At 39.3% G+C, this 13,440-nt stretch overlaps 1 protein-coding gene across 1 annotated transcript in view; it reads right to left on the bottom strand.

The window, feature by feature from the left end:
- The window catches only part of CELF6 (CUGBP Elav-like family member 6), a 417,202-nt gene extending 407,899 nt beyond the window's left edge, over nt 1-9,303 (bottom strand). The window contains exon 1 of the mRNA XM_029575372.1: nt 9,023-9,303. Within this exon, the coding sequence (XP_029431232.1) occupies nt 9,023-9,275 (253 nt within the window). The 5' untranslated portion in view covers nt 9,276-9,303. The remainder of the gene's footprint in view (nt 1-9,022) is intronic.
- Nucleotides 9,304-13,440: the final 4,137 nt, after the last annotated feature.

Genomic DNA, 13,440 nt, shown 5'->3' with positions numbered 1-13,440 from the left:
AATTTTAACTAACACCCGAAAAAGAGACCACATCACACCCATACTTAAGGACCTCCACTGGTTACCCATCTCCTTCCGTATACAGTATAAAACCCTCACCATCCTTCACAATCTGCTCTACAAAACCAACCCCTGGCTCAAGGACTCTCCTCACTTCCGTATAACCAACCGTCCAACCAGATCCTCCCTCGCAGGTACCCTACATACCCCCTCCCTTAAAATTGCTCACCTCACCTCTACGAGAGAAAGGGCCTTTACCATAGCGGGCCCTACACTCTGGAACTCCCTTCCCACCTTTCTCCGCCTTGAACCCTGCCTGGCCACCTTCAAAAAAGGTATAAAAACTTGGCTTTTCAGAAAGGCCTATCCTGAAACCAACCAAACCTAGATGCACCCCCAGTACCCTTCTCCTTGTCTACTCCCGCCCTCCTCCTGAACCTAAGGCAATATTTCATTGCCATCCCCCTACCGCCCTTTCTTTTTATCATACTGCAATTTTACAAAATTATACAGTTAAACTGAGGTAAACATTCTTTCTTTAGTTGCAACTATTGTAAATATATCCTTCTGTAAATAAGTTCCTATTATTTTAACGGTTGTTCTTTTATTCTCTATTTCATGCTACCTATCTTTTCCCTCTTCTCCTGTCTCCCTCACCCCTCTCCTCTTTCTCGCCTGCTCCCACCCCCTGCCCCCTGTTCATTGTAATTTCCCCCTTATTTTGAGTTACTTGTAAACCGGCGTGATGTGCCATACGAACGTCGGTATATTAAAAGTTGTTAAATAAATAAATAAATAAATAAAAACAAACACGTGAGAGAGAGAGAATATGTAAATGAGAAGGAGATAGCGAAAAGGAACATGTGTGTGTGTGAGAGAGAGAGTGTGCGTGTGAGAGAATGAACATATATAGAGATTAGACATTGTGGGGCAGATTTTCAAAGGCTATGCGCATAAAATACGCGAGTAACCCGAGAAAATCTGCCTCTGCGCACGCCGAGCCTATTTTGCATAGTCTCGGTGGCACGTGCAAGCCCCGGGATGCGCGTATGTCCCGAGCCCTCCTCTGTTCTGGCCAGCTGGCACAAGATACGTCTGCCTCTGGCAGGCGTAAGAAATAAAATAAGGTAGGGGGGGATGTAGGTAGGGCTGGGGGGGGCCGGAAAAAAGGTTCCCTCCAAGGCCGCTCCGATTTCGGAGCGGCCTTGGAGGGAACAGGGAAAGCCATCAGGGCTCCCCTCAGGCTCGGCACGTGCAAGGTGCACGTGTGCAACCCCTTGCGCACGCCGAGCCTGGATTTTATAACATGCACGTGGCAGCGCGCACAGGTTATAAAATCGGGCGTAGATTTGTTCGCGCCGGGTTGCGCGAACAAATTTACGCCCATGCATAAGTTTTAAAATCTGCCCCTGTGTATATATGAGAGAGGATAAAGAAGTATGGAAAGTGGGGGGGGGGGGTTACTTTTATCCTTATTAGTTTCAATTATTGGGCATTATGCAATGTTTGCTGTTTTGAAATATTTTATTGGTATTTGATAATTTTTAAAAAATTGGTACATGAGTTTTTAAATTATTGGATGTTCTATTTAGAATCTGTTTTGAAATATTTGTTTTATTAGTATGGTTTTACAATTATGATTGATGTTTTATATATATATATAAATAAAAAAATTTTATTTTTTTTTTTTACTTTTTACAGTGATGTTTCTTTTTTCCATTCTTGCACTGCAGACAGAGTCTGGCTTGTTGCAGTTTCCAGTTCAATTTTTGTCTGCACATTTCTATTTATACTTATTGTCTCTTTATTCTGTATTTGGTGAGTGTCTGTCTGTGGTCTGCAATGACTGAGCTAAAGTAATCTGCCAGCATGTAGTTTTTGTATAGGGATCTCTAGCAACCTGGCTTTTTCTGTTTTCCTAATAGAGGTGCACTGATGTTTTAGGGACTGGTTAATTTGTAGTATTGCCTTTTCAAAGACAGGATCATTACTGTTTGAGTACTGACAGTTAGTGCTATTTTGGTGTGGGAGGTTTCATATATTTTTTAGTTGTGATTCAATTTACTCATAGCTTTCTGAGGGCCACGTCCACATTCGATATGCATTATAATAAGCCTAAAATAAGATGGGTTTCAAGTGTCTTTTGCTTTTTTGCAGGGTTTCTAGTTGGCACTACAGCAGGGCATATAAATATAATATACATGCTGCAAGTGATATTTCTATCTCAGACTATACTTAAGTCTTTGTCATCTAAAATCCATTATTATAAATGCCTAATTACTCATTGTATGTGGAAGGGGAGAGGGGTGCAAGGTTGTAAAGTTTACCTAGAACACGCAATACCCTTTCACCAGCTCTGGGTTCCAGTTAGGGAGGGGCAAGTGAAGGCCCATGTGGGTGTCAATTTTTAAAGTTTGGATCGCTGGGGGGAGGGGACCGTAATTGTTCTCACAGGGCAGCATAAAAGCTAGCATTGTCCCCAAGTGAGATCATCTTCCTTCTGGGTGTCAATGGAATGTTTACAGTTCTTAATTTTCTTTGACATGTTTCATTTTTGCCTTACAAATATTTGTATCAATCCCTTTTCTAAATGCCAATACCATTCTGAAGGGTATCCACTTGATACATAGAATTCCTGAAATGCAAAAACGTGCCTTCACTTCATGCACCACCACATGCTGAGATATCCATATAGATATTTTATGTTACTGGACACCCTACTGAGTAGTTAATGTTTACGCAAAATATTTCTCGAGGTTCTCAAAAACCACAGACATTGCATTATTGTACAATTGAACTAAAGTGTCTGTGCCAAGGACTAAATTTGACTGCAATGAGAAACATAGAAACACTTAAAATGACGACAGATAAGGACAGCAAGGGTCATCTAGTCTGCCCATTCCTGATGCAATACCATAGAACCTACCCAAAGACAGGCTTTACCCTTACATTCAAGGATCCTTAACCCATGCTTTCTTTATTGTTTTGACCTCCACCACCTCCGCTGAGTGACTGTGCCATATACCCACCATCTTTTCCATGAAGAAATATTTCTTTATATTACTGAGGCTACCTCTATCAGCTTCAAATTATGACCACTTATTCTAGAACTTGCTTTCCACTAGAAAATAATTGCTTTTTTGGTAAAGTGTTTATATTTTTTAGGTATTTGAATGTCTATCATATTCTTCCTTTCCATCCTTTTTTCTAAGCTATATAAAATATTTATGTTCTTAAGACTCATTTCTCAGGGTTTATGTTTGGTATTCTCTCTGTAGACAGTTGCTGCTTTGTCTGTATCCTTTGGGACATACGACCTTCCAAGCTATACACAATACTCCAGATGAGGTCTCACCAATGATCTGTCCAAAGGGGTTTTTTTTGTTTGCTTCTTTTTTCCTGCTGGAAATAACTCTCCCTATGCACTCTAACATTCTTCTGATTCTGGTTGCTAACTTTTTCACACTGCTTTGCTTTCTAGAGATCATTAGAAATTTTCGCACTGACATTCCTCTCCTCCTTGGTGCATATCAGTACCTTGCCATCCATCATGTGCTGCTCAGTTGGATTTTAGCACCCCAAATGCATGACACTACAGTTTTGCATAGAGAGGGATAGCCATATTAGCCTCTAGTAGCAAAAGCAACACAGAGGCTGGTGACACCTTACAGATTAGTAGAATAATTAAGGCATAAATTGTCAATGTCCACTCTGTCACTTGAATTTGAGACTCTCAAAAACTGCAGACATTGTATTATTGTACAACTGAACCAAGGCATACCAATGTCGGATGCAGAATGAAGTTGATCTTGTCCTCAGAAGTGGATGCCTCAATAAATCTGTTGGCCAATAAGATGCTATCAGTATGTGTGTCACTTCTACAATTTTGCATTTAATGTTGCTTGTCAAACTCTTGACACTCCTCAAGCTTTCTTAGATCACTCATCTTCCATTCCATCTGGAGTGTCCATCCTGTTCCAGATTTTTGTATCATCTTCAAAAAACACCAACCTTTTCTAGCAACCCTTTCCAGTCAATAACTACTGAAGAACTAACTGGTCAATATCATGACTTTTATGGATTATACTCCATCTGTTCACAGATGGAGCATAATCTGACTAAAGGGATGAATAGATATTTTTTTTATATCTAACATTTTCATTTTACAAATAGTTTCATAAATATTCTGCAAATTTCATATATTTGCAAAATTATTTACCATAGATTTTAAAGGAAGAATTTTCACGCAAAAGTAAAACAAAAACATAAAAAATAATGGGGATTACCCTGCATTATCAGGCAGTAGCTCTGTGGTGCAAGAAAACTAGATATAAGTTCCCTATTCAGCACTGGTGTATCATGGAGGCAAACTATTTGAGTTTTAAGGATGGGGGGGAAGGAAGCTGCCAGTGCAAAAAAAAGCCTAGAGGGATTCATTTTGGCAGAGAGGGGAGGTGCACTTTTCTTCAGTCCTTTATCAGTAAGTGACAGTATGTGACCCAGGCATTTGCTCTGGCAAGGGAGATTCATTTTGGAAAATGGGAGTGGAAGAATAAAGGTAGATAATAGCAAAACAATGTAGCATTTCTGAAGCATGTAATCTTTTTGGGGGCACATTATAGAAGAGTTATAAAAAGGAAACATTTCAGCATTTTTTTTTCCTTTCATCAAAAAATGTCCCCATTAAATTTCACACTGAAAAAAAATTGTAGACAATGGCTATGGAGCAATTTTTTTTTCATAAAGACCAAGGCCTTTCATTTCACTGCATTCACTTTTACTTCAAATATTCACAAATCTCCGGGCAAAAGAATATATACTCAGAAAATGATGCTCCACCCCCTCCCACAATATGCTTCATTAATGCCTACTACAATATTGTGTGTGTGCACTTCAAGTTTTTAATCTACAGATTGGTGATGTGTCTTGAGTTTTATCTGGCATATGCTCAGATCAGGCTCAGCTCTCCAGTATTTTTCTGTTGGGATATTTTTAACTAGTCTTTTTCATTATAGTATTATGTTGTGAGTGTTTTGTTTTTTTTTTTGAATGCTGCTTGTTTGGTCATGCACACCACTTTGGGCAGCCTAATAAGGACTGGGAAAGCAATCAAGAAATACACTACATAAATAGTACAAGTGTTGCTCAGCCATAGCCCAATGGCCATATATTTATTTATTTATTGTTTTTTTTTTTATATACCGACATTCGATCTCAATTGAGATATCACACCGGTTTACATTCAGGTACTGTAGGTATTTCTCTATCCCCAGAGGGCTTACAATCTAAGTTTTTGTACCTCCTAGACTTCCTCCTAGACTCCTAGATTTTCACCAGGACTCCTAGATTTCACCTTCCCCCTTTCTGCCACATCCCCCTAATAGGGATGGGAACTCCAGCTATCACTCACGACTGCATGGCACAAAAGCACACCTCTGTGAGGTTTCAGCATGAATCACGGTTCCTGTACCTCAGCTAGTGGCCCACAATGCTTGGGCCAGGTGGCAGGGAGAAAGAATGAAAAAAAAAAAAAAAAAAGGAACCCAAAAACCCCTGGACAACTTAAACTAAAGGCTCATGATGCCATTGCTCCAGACAGAGTAGGTTTTGATTGGAAACTTAAAAGAAACAAAAGTAATCTCTAAGGCAAAAAATAATGTATTCACCAGGATTGTAGTTTACTTTTAAACCAAAATCCATCTTTCCCATTTCGGTTCCATTGTAATTAAACAATTAGCCAATATTTCTTCTTTACAAACCAGTGAATTAGTCTCTTATACACCTGAAGAAAAATTTTGGATCATAGGACTAAGTTGTGCTTGATCAATATATAGGAATAAAAAAAAAAACAGAGATGTTTAAATATATAAATAAATATCATTCTCTTTTTTTTAGGTCACACTATAAACCATCGACATTAAAAAAAAAAAAAAAAAACCAACAACAACAAAACTGCCAACCATCCAGAAAGTAAATATTTAATGAATTAAATTGGCAATGTTGCATTTTTAATACTGGTACAATTAAATCTGCTAGGTGATTAAGTATTAATAGCTATTAATAATAACTGCAGTCATCTGAGTCTTCAAACTGAACATATTCAATAGTGGGACAGTTCTCAATTTGTGGAAACACAAGCAGATTATGCAGCCAGAGCCTCGAATTTTGCTACACACACACCAGGAATGTTTTTTTGGCCTGAAATAAGCCTTCAGTTTTTCTACGATTAATTTATTTGACCCACATCAATGTATTTTGCAGGCTACGATTTGTGAAGGGGGGGGGGGCTGTTATGTTTCTGTTTTCTTTCAGAAACATAATTGAGATGAAACATAAAGCTGGGCTTTTTAGAATCAATTGTGGTTCTCCTATGACTATTTGCCATGCTATTATTATTGTTTTTGTAATGGATAAACTCAAATTAGCAATCTATTAACGTGTAGTACTGAATTGTGTATGTTTCATGGGCTCAATAACCATCATTCATTTGAGGAACCATTACATAAATTTCCAGGAAAGAGAACTTGCATTTTTCTTGGTTTTAGAATCCGGAGCACTGGGCTGGGGAGGCAGTAATGCAACAGCCCTGCCCTGGCCAATCCGCTATGATTGATATTACGAGTCAGTTGTTTTTACAATTGTCAATGATATCACAAAGCAGCTCTGACAGGTACAGTCAATTCAGAGCGTCTGAAACAGCCACGTTTGGAGCTAACTCGCGCATCATTTTAAAAGCAGAATGCCATTCACATACTGCAAACAAAATTCATAATCGTTGCCCGGTAGATAAAAGGTTTTATTACCACTTTTCCCCCTCCGGATTTCATACCTAACTTGTGGCTTTTGCCATTCAAGTGCTGTAGAAATGCCTCCCTCCTGATTAGCACGAATAAAACCTGTATCTTAGTGGGGAAACCATGATGTGCTTGTGCGCAAGCGGAGACTTTCAAATTCTATCCGCTGGTTTTCTTCACTAAAAGTTCACTGGGGAGAAGAAATGAAGGAAAAAAAAAAAAAAAAGAAGGGGAAGCAAAGACGGACATGCAAGCTGAAATTGCTTGAGTTCTAAACTCTAATTCTGCCCATTGAACACCCTGGATGGCTAAAATGTTTCTCATGCTAAGTTGCAGGGGGGTGTTTTTTGTTGTAGTTGCTGTGGATTTAAAAAAATAAATAAATAAAAAAAAAATCCCCTCCGAAATTAGAGCCACCGCTTTCTATTCTGAAGTGCTGCACCTGTAATCCTGCGTGCACAAGCCACTCCCCAGGAGCAGCAGCCTATGGAGATGAGAAGTCTGCAGGTTTGGCATGCTCGGTTTAAGAGCTGAGCAATTACTGGAGAAAAAGAGACTTATTAAAGTTTGCCTGCCCCTTCTAAGGTTACCAGACACTGAAAAGTCTTTACTCAGGTACAGGAAAAAGGTCTTTAGAAAAACTCCACCTCATTTTCCTTCTACCTGCCCTCTCTTCTGATGTGCTCAAAGCACCACTAAGCTATGTATCCTAAAGTTACAAACCTTCCTAGGGTAATAACTGCATTATGCTTTGGTTCACCTAACTAAAAATAAGAGCCAGGCTTCGAAATCTTTTTTTTTTTTTTTAAGAAAAAAAAAAAACCTAAAGTCTTTTGTTCATTTTTTCCCAGTTCCACTGTTCCCAGGGAAACCAGAAGATATCTTTTTCAAATCCTGCGGAAGGGGGCTGTGCATTATATAATTATATGGCTCTCAGTGGACCTACTTGGGGCAAATGCTATATAAACAAGGCAAAAGAGAAACTCTGGACTCTCTCCCTAAATCTTTTAGTGCTCTTTAAAGGGTGGACACTAGGAGGATTGCTTTTCTAAACAAACAACCTCAACAAAAAAAAAAAAAAGACCTTTACACTTAAAAGTTGCAAAAGGACTGGGAGGTTTACGTTGGCAAACCAACAACTTACTAAAATATAAAGCTAATGGTGTGTCCATTGCAGGCCGCAGTTTTGGATGATTTTCTTTAAAAGTTGCCCCAGTTTGTTTACAATCCGAAATAGCAACGCGTTTCTGAGCCTAAACATTGTCCTTCAAATATAAAAGTGTAGCAAATATCTTTGTCAAAGATTATATGATTTTAACTCTGAAGCCTGGGGGGGAAACAAACCTGTCTGATCTTCCTGACAACTGATTATTTACACGATTCTTTCCAACTATTTCAGAATCCATACAACAGGTACATTTTGCAGGACAGCACTCCTCTCTCCACCCATATATTGAGTATGTCCTGTTACTGCTTGAGAAGCACATTATTGGTTGCTTTACTAACAGTAGTTTGCGTCTCAACTGCAATATAAACATTGAGGAATCTGCGAGGCTGGAGCTGACCTATTGTAGTCCACATATATATATATATAAAACCATAGGCAGACTCTTATGAGAAGTGGAGGCAACAATAAATAAACGTCTCTTTCATGTGCACAAAACTTTATTGGAACATAACCTACAAGTAAAGAAAGCAACCGAACGAAAACAAGTCACTTCTCGAGTACAGAAGAACCGAAAATCAAAATGACAGACAATCAAAGGCAGGAACTGACGCCCAGGATTTCTTGTATATTTATGTTACTTTAAGATTGATTTTAGAAAAAAAAAAAAAAACTATCAATAAGGATTTTTGTCATAAAATTTAAAAACAATACACTAGTATAATAAAGGGTAAGCTGCCTGTAATTTCACAACTTTGTATTTGATTTCCAAAAAAAAAAAACATAAAACAAATCAAATGTCTAAAGTATAATCATTTCCCATCTTAATAAGGTCTCCTCAGTCATACTTACAATGCATCAGATTTCATATGCCAATGTATTTGTAAATTAGGAAAAAAAACAACACACTCCCTTCCTCTCTACTAGCCAGCCCAACCCTCCTAAGCCAGCATTTTCCTTTGTTGCTATTTTTTTTTTTTTATTTCTAAGAGGAATACGAGCGATAAGGGAGGGGAAGGAAAGCGAATGGAGGCTCTGGGAACAGTAGCGAAGAGACACCTACCTTTATGCATCCCTGTGAATCTGTCTTTTAACACAGTCAGCTCATAGATTTTGCCAAATTCCTCAAACAAGGGTTTCAGGTCCTTCTCTTCCAGGTTCCTTGGGATCTGCCCTATGAATAGCTTGATAGCATCGTGATCTTTCATTGGGATGGTGCTCTGGCTGTGGCTGAGCCCATTCATTCTAGCGGAGCTGTTCGTGGTGCTGAAATTAGGAATCTCTTGCTGCACTACTCCGTTGATAACAGTAGCCATATTCCCCCACCAAGCCAGCTCTCTAGCTTCTCCCCTTTCGCTCTCTTCTCTTCTCCCTATGGTTCTGATTCTTCAGCTATGTTTTCTCTCTCTTTCTTTCCTACTTTTTTTCCAATTCCCCTTTTTTTCTTCCCTTTCTTTTCGCTCTTTCTCCAGCAGCTGCCACTGTGCTTGATGACGTCAGTCTGCTGGCCCTTGACTAGACGCAAGTTATTAGCATAATGAGGTAGCTATGGCCAATCAGAAGGGGCAGCTGGCAGTGGGACAGAACTAGGGGATAGGAGACAATTACTAGGGTGAGAGCACGAATGCCACACTGCTATAGCAACCCAATTGTATCCAAGCTCCTTGGAAGCTAATGCTAGGGATGAATCTAGTAGACTTGATGTGTTTTTTTTTCTGTAGGAAAATGGTATGAATAACTTCTAAAGCTGGTATGGAATTCTGGCAAATACACGATTCCTTTTTTTTTTTTTTTATGTTAGGGAATAAAGCATAAGAATAATCTGCACCCAGCCAGAAATATGAGGCTGTTTTGGGATGCTTTAAAAAAACAAAAACAAAAAAACCCAAGGACTTCATAGTATGGAACTGCACACATGCAAATTGGATGACTAACAACTGGAATATATAACAACACCAAGTGCAAAGGTTAGTAGAAGGAAGAGGTGGTGTGATGGGGGAGGGATTCCAAGGCTGTTACTATTATAACATTTCAGGATCAGATAAGTTGCTTGCTTGGAAAGATGAATGCAGCATTTTGTGAACAAGAAGGATGCAAGAGAGTGAAGTGTGTCTAACTGCAAAGGTTTTAAGAAAATAAGACATTCTAATTTCTATACCTAGTGAACTATATGGTAAGGATGCAGCAGAGAAAATAAGGGCTGACAGGAGCCATCCTCCAAACTCCTCATAAAAAAGGGAGAGCACAACCAGAAGCGAAATTAAATTACAGTCCCTAGATATGGAGACGTTCAGAAGAAATTTATTTTCTAGTGTATGCATTGTAAAAATGTTATTAAATACTTGAGCAATGCAACACCTTAAGTTATAATCCTTAAATCCATTTTGGCAACTGTCTAACATCATAGGTCATTTGGATTATGGCAATAAAAATACATGTGGCACAAATTTAGTCCAAACAAAGTTGTTGGAAACACAAACCTGGAACTTCCAAGTATAGAAATGTTTTTTTTTCTTTGCTAAATTCACATTGTAGAAACAGAATTCTATTTGCAATTAATTGTGTTGTGTCTTATTGTACAAAACAACTGTATTGCATGTAATTTGGTGTGACTAGGAAAAGAATTTTGGTAAACACACTTCACCTGGCACAGTTCACACAGAATTGAAAAGGACAAGCCGAGAGAGAAATTAAATAAGTTATTTCCAACAGTAGCTGATCTGAAACCAAGTCAACAGTGGAAAAAAATACATGGCAACAGCCTGTTGAGAGTGGCTGCAGTTCCCAAAGGGCTGGGGCAGAGTGCCACTGCAGGAGGCTGGTTACCTGCTAATTTCGCAAGCGGTGACCAAGGAGATACATTGCGTAGGTTGTGCAAGGGCTAAAGGTCACAGAGAGAAGGACTTTGCCAGCTGTTGCTTACAGGTTAGCTGTTATCACCGACACCTAGGCTATGAAACCTTCCTTTTTTTTTTCCTCACATTGCTTGCAAATTTTCTTTTACCATGATATTAATACAGCAGAATTTTCCATAGGTATCCCTCCTTTCCATCCACCAATGGATGAGCAGAAGCTGTCCTATTGAATGGATCACTTTAAAGTGAGCATTAATAGATAAATACAGATTATTAAGGCCAGCCCATTAGGTCAGTGGCAAGAGGCCTGCACTGCCATATACAAAAATACCTGGGTCAGGCCTCTGCTGCTGCAGTGGAGCAGGGCAGGGGATACTGCAGAGGCAGCATTTACATAGCTCCTGGGGTGAAGGGACAATGGTGTCGTCCTGTAGCTAGATTTAAGGTCTATGACTGCAGAGTTCTAGAGAGAGCCTGGGTGTCTAGCTCCCAGAGAAGGTTTCTTGCTGCAATGGCTGGGCTTGGTGAATTGGGAAGAGGAAACAAAATTAGGGTTACATCCCCTGGTAGTTGCAAATCATGGCTTTTGGTGCCATAGCCCAACAGAGACCAGTTTCGATTGAGTGGGAAGTTAAAAAAAAAAAAAAAAGGTAACTGCTGGGTCTAAAAGTAAAACTTCGCCATTAATTATATTGTTAAGGTTTGAAAGAAAAAAAAGGATTCAAATATGATGAAGGAAAGAGGAAGATGCATCAAAGATAAGAAAGTGGTCTCAGCTGAAAGAAGCAGCTTCAGTGAGTTTTAATAAAAGTGCACACAGAATGCAGGAAAACACAGGCTCTAACGAGGACAGAAGATGCAATTCAAGCAGTGCCAATTTCGCTGAAAATGTCTTTATATTTCATTCAAGCTCTTTACATATATTTCAATAAATAAATTAAAAATTCTTTGTGAGCATAGCTCACTTATGACATGAGCAAGTCTTGTTTTATGAAAGCACTGAGATCATTTGAAAATAAAATGTACACATTACTAAAATATAAAGCTAATTTCCGCTATCTGCTCACTAATATATACTTTACAGTGGCTATGGTGGGGAAAGCTAATACTGATTTGTCAACAGAAAGTTCACCTCATGTCATAATATGTTATTGTCCGAGGTCTCTAGTTGCCATGGACTTTGAATAAGAGATCAGTAACATGTCACATAACTTCTCTCAGCACATGCACATATACACACACACACACTCTGTATTTAACAAACAAGCAAGTTTAGTCACACGCAAGAAGTGCTATAAACAAACTCTGCCTAACACACTCAATAATATACACATAAAGCGTCTGTTCTCGCCTCCTCCCTACCACACATTTGTTTTAGTTTTCCTCCATGAGCAGGTCTCCTGCTCCAGCTCATCCCTTCTCCTTTCCTGGCTCCCATCATATTCTACCCCTTCTCCACTCCCAGATTCCCCTCATGCCCGCTGTTTCCTCTGTGGCTTCCATCACCTCCTTCCCTCTTGTCTGCCATCATCCCCTTTTCTTTCTCCATACCCAATTACTATTGATCCCACTTCCTTTCTCCATGTTTCCCACCATCCATTGCCCTACTGGACAGGAACATTATCTAGTTTGGCACCCCAGCCCCACAAAAAGCAATATCCAGCAGCAGCAGCAGCAGCAGCAGTAATAGGATCACTTTCACTGAGACAATAGTCGTATAGATCCCAGGAGGCTACATTTCCAAGCAGGAAAACTGACTTCTGGACTACATTTTCCATGCTACTTTGTAACCTCCCAAGTTGTATTTGACCATGCTGAAAACATTTTTAGTCCATTTCTCACCTACTTATTGCTGGTGACACAATAACAAGTTTGCATTTTATATGTTATCTAGTTCCTTTGATAGTCAGGACCAGTGAAACAACATATAGGAAAACTTTCCAGCACTTTTTTTTTTTTACTGCGCTGACCAGCAACTGAGAATGAAAGAAAACTGATAAACATCAGAAAGATAATTTTCAAAATAATTTACTTGTGTTAAAAAAAATGGATTAGTGTTCCTAAAATACCCTTTCTGAAAATTGCATTCCCCAGCTCAAGTAAAAATACGGGCAGGCTTTCACAGTAGGTGTTCTTTCAGCCATTCTTGGAGGCATGTCTAGTTTGTGGGAGGAAAAAGGCCGTGTAAAGGACCCCCTTAAAAAGACCCAGGACCAAGCATTCAGCCTGGTCCATCCTAAGGCACAGTCCAGAAGGGAATTCTGATCCAAGGGGAATTCCCTAAGCAAGGGAAATAGGAGAGCAGGCCCAGGAAGACACAGAGAGGTCCTGGGGATGAGGAGAAGACAGCCCTTAGGACAAAATTATCTATGGCCTTAACTTTTGATTTAGATCTGCTGAGGTAAGCAGACCTTTCTACCTGCTTTCTGTTCTGCTGTAATCAGTAGAGCTGATTCTGTCCTCCGGCACCTTTATAAAGCCAAAAATACTCACATTATCAAAATAAGCAGAACTTCTAAATTTAGTAGCCTAACCCCTGGATTCTTCAAAATGCTATAAATATTGCGGAAATAGGGCCCATGATAAAAAAAAAAAAGGGGGGGGGGGGGATGTGGTTAGGTTAATT

The sequence above is a fragment of the Rhinatrema bivittatum genome, chromosome 13 (assembly GCF_901001135.1).
Source record: "Rhinatrema bivittatum chromosome 13, aRhiBiv1.1, whole genome shotgun sequence".
NCBI classification, from domain to species: Eukaryota; Metazoa; Chordata; class Amphibia; order Gymnophiona; family Rhinatrematidae; genus Rhinatrema; species Rhinatrema bivittatum.
This window is presented reverse-complemented; position numbering and strand designations above follow the sequence as displayed.